The sequence below is a fragment of the Nyctereutes procyonoides genome, unplaced genomic scaffold (genome assembly GCF_905146905.1).
Source record: "Nyctereutes procyonoides isolate TBG_1078 unplaced genomic scaffold, NYPRO_anot_genome, whole genome shotgun sequence".
NCBI classification, from domain to species: Eukaryota; Metazoa; Chordata; class Mammalia; order Carnivora; family Canidae; genus Nyctereutes; species Nyctereutes procyonoides.
Genome location: NW_026575041.1, coordinates 13,419,285 through 13,428,471, shown reverse-complemented (window position 1 = coordinate 13,428,471; position 9,187 = coordinate 13,419,285). Strand labels below are relative to the sequence as shown.

Below are 9,187 nucleotides of genomic sequence, written 5' to 3'. Positions count from 1 at the left end.
TGGGGTATATAGCCATAGGAGGTGCTCTTGAGCTCATTAAGAACTTCTTTGTTTAGGGCATCTGGGTGGCTCAGTTGACTAAGTGTCTGCCTTTAGCTCAGGTCATGATGCAGGAGGAGTCCTGCGATTGAGCCCCAGATTGGGCTCCCTGCTCAAGGGGAAGCCTGCTTTTCCTTCTCTCTCGCTCTCAAGTGAATAAAACCTTTTAAAAAATCTTTATTTACTACAAGCCTTTGGAATTACTGAATGGAAGTCCCATTTGATCTCTGAGCAAGGCAATCCAGGTGCCCCTCTCTTAGGTGGCAGCTGATAAAAGCAGAGAAAAAAATCAATACAATACATTGCAAGCAATCCAATGATATAATCCAATACAAAAGTGGGGTGGGTGGGGTGGGGAATCACATGGTTAAGGCAGTTGGGGGAAATGGAGGAGAAACAGACAACATAAACACATTTACACCTATATAGCAGGTAAGGTTCCACGTACTTTAATCTTTGAAATCTCACTGCAAAGTGGTTATTAGTATATTTTCAGAGGAAACCCAGAAAAGTTAGGTAACTTGCCAAATGTGTAGTATAGGATGTCTTTCATACGCTAGGTCTTGAATCAATATTAGCTGAATAAATGAATACATATTTATTCACATGAAAGATAGCTTGTGAATTTTCTTTGCTGTGCTTCTAATTATTCCTAGAAAAATGCTATAATCATTAACTGCATGCAGGGAAAGAATTGTGATAATTGGTATGGAGTCCTAGCAACAATAATAGTAACAGCAATAACACATGTAGACTTCCTGTGAGTTGGCCACTGTTTTGATTTACATATATTAACTCATTTAATCCCAACAGCACTATGAAGTCAGTAAAATCTTTATTCTTATTTTACAAATGAGGAAACGGAGGTGCAGAGGTGAAATAGCTTGTTAAAACTCATCCTATCCTGTTGGTAAGCAGTAAAGCCCAGATTTGAACCTGAGAGATGAGCCCAGGCTGTACTTAATATCTCTGACCAATCTTGCCTCTAGTACCTTGCTTCTTTCACCTAGCATCACCTTTCTCTTGAAACCTTGGCCTCTTACAGCCACTCTGGTATGTACTGCTTTCTAACACCAAAGGGAAGTATCAATAGACTTCCCAGTTTTTTGTATTGTAGGAAAGGCAAAGTCAAGTCATGGAGTAAGGTACAAATTTTCAACTGCTCCTTCAAAATTTAGGTCAAATGTCACTTTTTCCCCTTAGTTTTCCCTTCTGCCCAAGTAGTTAACAGTCATATCTTCAACGTGCCCATAGAATTATTTGTATACTTCTCAAACCTTCTCTTGCTATGTGCTCATATTTTAAATTCCTCTTCTAATTGTGAGTTCCTTCTGGGTTAAGGACGATTCCTTATTATATTTTACACAGTATCTTGAGATGTAAGATGCTTAATAATTTTCTTATGAATGAATATATAAATGTGCAGAGTAGACCTTGACATCCCAAACCCATTTCCACACACAATGAAGAAAGATGAAGCTTACATTTAAATACTGAAGTACTGAATATTTATTGAGTACCTGCTGTATACCAGGCAAAAGGAACAGAAACAAACTGTCCAGAGTTACTTTTAACTCCTTCAGCAATGCCTGAGTCCTCATCATAAAAAACTCCACTCTGCTGATTTAGTATCCATTCACTCTTTGATTAATCTTCACGTACAGTTTTCCAAAGCGTACTTTCAAATACTGCATAGTGCTGTAGACCATTAAATATTCCAAAGACAGTCTGAAAGACTAGAGGAATTATCATCCCTTTTATCTCTCTTTGACTAAGCAGCAGCCAGTAAAGTAAAAACTTTCCTTTTGGTGGCAGTGGAACAGTATGATACCTAAAAAGGAAAAATAATTAAGAACTTCTTCTGGAAAATGTGTGGGAAATATCAGAAAGGGACACAGAACATAAAGACTCCTAACTCTGGGAAATGAACTAGGGGTGGTGGAAGGGGAGGAGGGCGGGGGGTGGGGGTGAATGGGTGACGGGCACTGAGGGGGACACTTGACGGGATGAGCACTGGGTGTTATTCTGTATGTTGGTAAATTGAACACCAATAAAAATTAATTTATTAAAAAAAAAAAAAGAACTTCTTCTGGATATATTTTCTATGAAAAGTTCATTGATCTCTCCTAAGTGGATAATTTTTATTCTAAGGTCTTTCATGTAGATAGCAAAAAAAGGTTTAATTAAGGCTATTTGAAGTACCAAACTACATTCTGATTAAAATGTGTCATTTGCAGCTGAATAATAAGAAAAGTTTATTAACATTAAGGAAACAAAACAAAAAAAAAAAAAAAAAAGGAGGAAGGAAGAAAAGGAACAAACAGATGGACTTACTTGACTGCCAGGTGTCCATTTTTAGAAAAAGCCAAACCACAGGGATATAAAAAACCACATACTATGCCGACCAGTGTACTCCTCAGAACACAATTTTCCTGGCTTATATTGCCTGGAAAACAAAAGTAAATTTGGTCTCCTTTTAAAATTCAGAATAAAAAAAAAAATAAAATTCAGAATAAGAACTATTAAGACACTCTTGTGCCCTCACAGAGTAGTTATCTGTACTGTCCTCAATCATAGTGAAACATAGAATATTAGAAATTCAGTCTAAGGCACGTGATAGACTAAATGAACATTAAAAAATGCTTTTATTACACTTAAGGAGAGTTATCTCTTATATATGTATTTGTTGAGGAAGCAATTTCAAAATGAAAAATATTAAATTAGCAGACCCAGACATCTGGATTCTAGGTTAACATAGTTTTATTGTTAGGCATGTATTAGTGATATAATGCTGCATAAAAGAGACCCAATCTCTAACCTTTAGGTGATGCCACCAGGAAAGAAAGAAAAAGACAAATATTTTTAAATAAATATTTAAATAATTTTTTAAGTGTGCACAATGCTTTGAAGGTAAAATGAATAGAGAATGTATCTAGAAACCTAAACTACCCTGAGGGAATCAGAGAAGGTTTCCCTGGGAAAGAGATATATAAGCAGGATTCAGAGGTTCCATCAATTACTAGTTATGAAACTTCAGGTAAGGGGAGGAGGCAGGAAATAACATTAGAAGTCCACAGTAAGCCAGATACCTCATTAGGCATTTAACATACAGTATTTTAATTATCACAACAGTCCTGTGAGGTGAGTACTAGTACTCCTCATTTATAGATAAGACAACTGAGTCTTAGATATTAAATGACTTGCCCAATGTCATAAAACTTAAGTGGTGGGAGGCAGAATCTGAAATCATGTGTGTAGTATGCCTAAAGCTTGCTTTTCCTCCAGTGTATTATGTTGCTTCTTAGCCTACATGAACATGTCTTGGCTTTGGTTGTGTATCTGTAAAGAGGACATAATACCACTTGCCCTTCCTAATCAGGAGGACTTTTGCGGGGATGAAATAAGACAATATATGTGAAAGTACTTAATTGGTAAAGCAATATATAAGCATTAGTGATCATCATGAGCAGTTGTAACAGTATATGTTAATGTGTAATTTTACTTAAACATAAACACATTATACATTAATGAATTTAAATTTACCTAAATACAAAGCATCTGTTACAAGGAACTTATAGGCGACTATAGTAGACAAAAACGGAAGTGTAGTCACTGATGCGTATGTCTTCAAAGCATCATGTTTAACCTTGAAGCAGTGTCTGAAAATGAGGTTGGCCAATAATCCAGAGAAACCAGCTGCTGCTCCAAAGAAGACTGTGCCATATATATTTAAAGTCCTAATAGGAAAAACAATGAGAAAAATTACATTCACATTATATTCTCTTAATAGATACATAGCCTTCCCTGAGTGGTCTTTTATTATTACATATTTACTCAACACAAACTATATCTTGAACACTTAACTATATAAAAGACATTTTCTAAATGCTGAGGATGGGGTAGTGAATAAAGAAAAAAAAAATCCCACCTCTCATGGAACTTGCATTCTAATGAGAGGATAGAATTATCTTTCTGAGATCACTTACAGTGGTTCTAAAATTGAACTCTATTAAGAGAGAAATTTTGGCCACAAATAGAAATGAGTATGTACCAATATAGCCAAATATTTTGAGATATCTAAGCCTAAGAATATTGCTTTTGCTATTAAAAGAATTTGCTATATAATATGAACAAAGGTTGTTTACATTTGGTTAGCCCTTCTAGCCAATAACTATTTCTTAATTAGTGCAGGTATAGTTCAAATAACTTGTCTAGGATTGCCAAAACTTCATACAAAGAGATCTGACAGATCTAGTTTTACTTATTCAGATTTATACCTAAATTCAGAAATGTCTGAGGTCTAAGATTAAATCCTTTTTTCTTTCTTGAGCTCTGTTAATCTAAACTGAAATGGTAATATGAAACTATATGTACATCATGGAATCAGTATTCCTTTTTGCTGAAATCAGCACTGCGCTGAGTTAATCAATTCTAAACTGAATTTAATTTGTAATTGAACATCAATTAAATATAAGTAGCTCCCAAAAGGGTGTTTTCCTACTTGCTTTTAAAGATGTTTATTGTAAGGCAGCCTGGGTGGCTCAGTGGTTTAGCGCTGCCTTCAGCCCAGGGCCTGATCCTGGAGACCCGGAATCGAGTCCCATGTCGGGCTCCCTGCATGGAGCCTGCTTCTCCCTCTGCCTGTGTCTCTGCCTCTCTCTCTCTCTCTGTGTGTTTCATGAATAAATAAATAAAATCTTTTTTTTTTTTTTTTTTTTTTTAATTTATGATAGTCACACAGAATGAGAGAGAGAGGCAGAGACACAGGCAGAGGGAGAAGCAGGCTCCATGCACCGGGAGCCCGACGTGGGATTTGATCCCGGGTCTCCAGGATCGTGCCCTGGGCCAAAGGCAGGCGCCAAACCGCTGCGCCACCCAGGGATCCCAAATAAATAAAATCTTAAAAAAAAAAGATGTTTATTGTACAAATAACATTTCAACAATAATTTTGGATTTTCTTTTTTAAGAAGCAAAATAAATTATCCACAGTCCCAATATTCCAACAAACCACTATTTCCACCATCCATGTTTCCCTCCAGTTCTTTTTTTCATGAACTTTCTTTATAACCTACTAAATAGAGTTAATAGGATTGTAGGTCCTCAGAAACAATGGCAATATAGAAGACTGGCAAATAAAGTTATTGACTTTCAGTCAATAACTGATGTTATTGACAAGGGGTGTGTCTCTTACTTTTCTCTTCTAAGATATTCAAATTTTTTTTCTATGATTTCAATGACCATTGGTCTTCTGAATTTTGCATCTTCTAGAGAAAGACTGGGCTGACCAGGTGTGTATGTTGCCATGCTGATGTCCTGGAAAACACAAAATTTCAGACCATAAAAGCTAATGATATTAATAACAAATCTTATAAATTTTAGATTCAGATTAAAAAACATTTAGACTCTAGTAAAATGTCATCTGTTTTCACATACTTTGTCAATGATTCAATCAGCATTTAGTAGCTTTTGTTATCTGCTAGACAATGTTTTTTTGAGAAATTGGTAGGATAATGATCATCTCTACTTTTATACTTTATTTTAAAAAATATTTTATTTACTTATTCATGAGAAACAGAGAAAGGAAGAACATAGGCAGAGGGAGAAGCAGGCCCCCTGTGGGGAGCCTGATGCAGGACTCAATCCCAGGACTCCGGGATCATGCCCTAAGCTGAAGGCAGACATTCAACCACTGAGTCACCAGGCGTCCCTATTTTTACACTTTAATAGATGAAAAAAAAAAAATGAGGTTCAGAAAGGTTGACCTGCCTTAGGACCTAGTGTAGAAGGATAATCTCCTGAGATACTGAGTTTTTGTTTTCCTTCAGTTTTCCCCAAAGGCAGCCAGGTCCTTTGTAGTTCTTGCTGTAGCTTTTTCAGAGGTAGAAGGAAGCAACAAGCTACTTGTTGGCAACTATCTCATGAAAGCCTGAGCTCATTTTGGAGATTATGTTTCCTGGAGAAGCAGAGCAGGGATTGCCTTGGAGAATAGTGACAGAGAACATCAGAAAGAGGGACACTGTTCTAGGCTAGGAAGAGGTAGTGGGTCATGGATAGCTTGGATTACATAAATTATATATCCAGCTTCCTAGGAGCCCCTGGGCAGAAGCATAGCCTTTGCTGGAAACTTTATGTGGTATACCAGGGAACCTGGACTCATGGCTGTGTCCCAAGTGTGATGTATGAACAAACAGTTGCCAATGTCAGGGGACCATGTAGTTTTATACGGTAGCATCTTAACAGGAAGTAAAAAACAGTGATAGATAAAACAAAATTGGATTTAGGAAAGGAAATCCTAGGAAAGGATCCTTTTTGAATGTTTTGCTCGGGGTTAAGACTTGGATCTCTGTCAAAAGTCTTAACATTTGTTAAATCTTTTTATTTATGGGATTGGCATTATGGGATTCTAGATGAGCTGATGAACAGATTAAAAAAATATGGCCCTTCACAATTTATATTGACCTCCATTTTAACATTTATAATCAAGGGGATAAACTAGATCTCAAATATCAGGGGTCCTGGGCAAGAGAATTGGAATGGATTAAGCATAAAGAACAGAGAAGATAAAAAATCGGTAATTCTCGGGGGATCCCTGGGGGGCGCAGCGGTTTGGCGCCTGCCTTTGGCCCAGGGCGCGATCCTGGAGACCCAGGATCGAGTCCCACGTCGGGCTTCCGGTGCATGGAGCCTGCTTCTCCCTCTGCCTGTGTCTCTGCCTCTCTCTCTCTCTGTGACTATCATAAATAATAAAAAAAAAAAAATCGGTAATTCTCAACCTTTAGTGTGCACAAGAATCACATGGGGAGTTTATTTGAAATGTGATCTCTTGAACTCCCTCCTGATATCTGGATTCAATAGCAGTAGGGTGAAGTCTAGAAATCTTCATTTTAATAACATCCGTGATTCTGACACTACTAATCAGTGGACACATGGCTGTAATTGTTGAACATCACTATAATTCTCATTTGCTGAATAAGTGATATGTACCAATCTTAACCCTAACTACCAAAAGGCTAATTCATCCATGGCATCAACATTCTGGAGATATGGGCTCTTCTGAACTTTCATATATTAACTTTCATAAGCCCAGGACACAATGAGTAATAATGGAAAAGTTTTCCTGCATCATTGCAGAACTGGACTCAGCTAGTACTATCTTTTTGTTTAAAATATCTGGAGGACAAGGAAAGAAATTATAAATTACATTTTCTCACAGACTAGATTTAATCTTTTGGCTCTATTGAACATCTAAATGGAAAATGGAAGATAACAGTAATATCTAAGGGAGATTCTTTATCTAATCCATCTAATGTTCTATCAAGGCAGATAACAGTAACATGGTAATTTATCATAGGTTTGTTTAAAATAAATGTTTATTTTACTGTCATCCAATTCATTTGAGTCCCTTACTTCCCACAAAGAAAACTCTTAGGCAATGCCTTATACCAACCTTCCACCTCGTCTACACTATCAGTATACAGGGAGCCCAGAGACCCAGTATTATGATTCTGAAATGCTGAAAAAGGACAAATATGTGTTGAGTACAAATATTTATGTAGTGCCTAGTCTTTGGAAAGCACTGCTATTAAAGCAGAGAAATAGACTAATAACTTTCTGATAGACTTTTTTTTTCTGATAGACTCTTAACAAGTACTAAAATGTAAAGACTTTGCTATAATCAACTTTCTAAAACTTTTTTCAAATTTTTATTTAAATTCCAGTTGTTTAACATATAGTGTAATATTGGTTTCAGTAGTTGAATTTAATGATTCATCACTTACATATTAACACCCTGTGCTCATAAGAAGCGCCCTCCTTAATACTCATTACCTATTTAGACCATTGGCCACCCACCTCCCTCCATCTACTCTAATTAGTATTTTATCTAAAAACTGACTAGTTCAAGGCCGCTAAACTGGTCACCACTATTATCCCCGTAAGACTGTATGTATTCAGGTTTATAGTCTGCAAAGCACTTTACCGTATTGTTCTGCTTTTACGTGTATTCTTTACCGGACTTTCAGAATTTTATTTAATATTCGCTCATTATTTACCAGCACTTGGTATTCGACAGACCCCAGGGTAATTAAGAGGCAGTCGCGTTCTCCGGAATCTACAACCCAACCGAGGTCAGGACAAAGAGGCAGGTTGGTTATTTATTTATTTATTTATTTATTTATTTATTTCTTTTAAATTTTCTTTTATTTATTTATGATAGTCACAGAGAGAGAGAGAGAGGCAGAGACACAGGCAGAGGGAGAAGCAGGCCCCATGCACCGGGAGCCCGACGTGGGATTCGATCCCGGGTCTCCAGGATCGCGCCCTGGGCCAAAGGCAGGCGCCAAACCGCTGCGCCACCCAGGGATCCCAAGAGGCAGGTAATTTAAAGGCAGAATCAGTGTGCCATAAAAACAAAACGAAAACAAACGGAAGACCTAAGAAAAGCCAAACTTAACCTAGCCAAGAGAAGTGTGGGAAGGCTTCCGGAGTAAGTGACGTTTAAACGAATACTTGAAAGAGGAGAATCTGGTGGGGTGGAAATTGCACGGCAGTATTTCAAGGTGAAAGCCAGCTCAAAGGCCAGGAGGCAAGAGAAAAGAAACTGCAAGCGGTCGGGACCGGACTTTAGGTCTCCCGCTTTCTCTCCGCCTCTTTCCACAACTTGGGGCTTCCTTGGTTGCGCCCTGCACGGACCTGGGAGTCTGTTCGCTTTAGATTCTGAAAGCCCGTCATCTCAGAAGCGTCCGTAAATACACGGAGGCTGCAGACATCACGACTCCTCCCGCCCCGGGTTCCCCCTACCTTGGACGCTTCCCCCGCTCTCGCCGGCACCACACCCGCGTCCTCCGGCTCAGCCCCGGCCGCACGCCCGAGCGCCGCCATCTTGGCGGGTCACATGACTGGCGGTGGGCGGGGACCCAGAACGCCCGGAGCGGGAAGTGGTGCCGGCTCACGCCTCTCGCCGCTCGCCTGCAGCCCGGCCCTCCCCGACCCAGTCAAAAGCCGCGCCCTCCGTCCTGGCCGTGATTGGGCGCGGCGTCCGGAGAGGAGGGCGGCCCATTGGCTTCGAGGGGGTCCAGACGCCCGTGGGCCCGCCTTCTCGCCAGCCCAGCCTTCCCTTTCCCTGCTATTTGTTAGCCGAGCTCCCCCT

At 39.0% G+C, this 9,187-nt stretch overlaps 1 protein-coding gene across 1 annotated transcript; it reads right to left on the bottom strand.

Annotated features, from left to right (window-relative positions):
* Positions 1-1,519: 1,519 nt before the first annotated feature.
* Positions 1,520-8,985, bottom strand: TMEM126B (transmembrane protein 126B). Its single transcript, XM_055320312.1, has 5 exons — positions 8,839-8,985; positions 5,231-5,352; positions 3,583-3,776; positions 2,374-2,485; positions 1,520-1,870 (listed from the first exon to the last, which is right to left on the bottom strand). Exons 1-5 carry the CDS (start codon positions 8,917-8,919, stop codon positions 1,687-1,689), a joined length of 693 nt encoding a protein of 230 aa, XP_055176287.1. The 5' UTR covers positions 8,920-8,985; the 3' UTR covers positions 1,520-1,686.
* Between the last annotated feature and the right edge of the window lie 202 nt (positions 8,986-9,187).

Bases quoted from the DNA above. Each gene is read 5' to 3' on its own strand.
- TMEM126B (XM_055320312.1), bottom strand. From the start codon at position 8,919: ATGGCGGCGCTCGGGCGTGCGGCCGGGGCTGAGCCGGAGGACGCGGGT. The intron at 2,486-3,582 runs GTAAATTTAAAT...TTTGTTTTCCAG, and splicing joins AACAGATGCTTTGTATTTAG to GCAATATAAGCCAGGAAAAT. The intron at 1,871-2,373 runs GTAAGTCCATCT...TTTCCTTTTTAG, and splicing joins AATGGACACCTGGCAGTCAA to GTATCATACTGTTCCACTGC.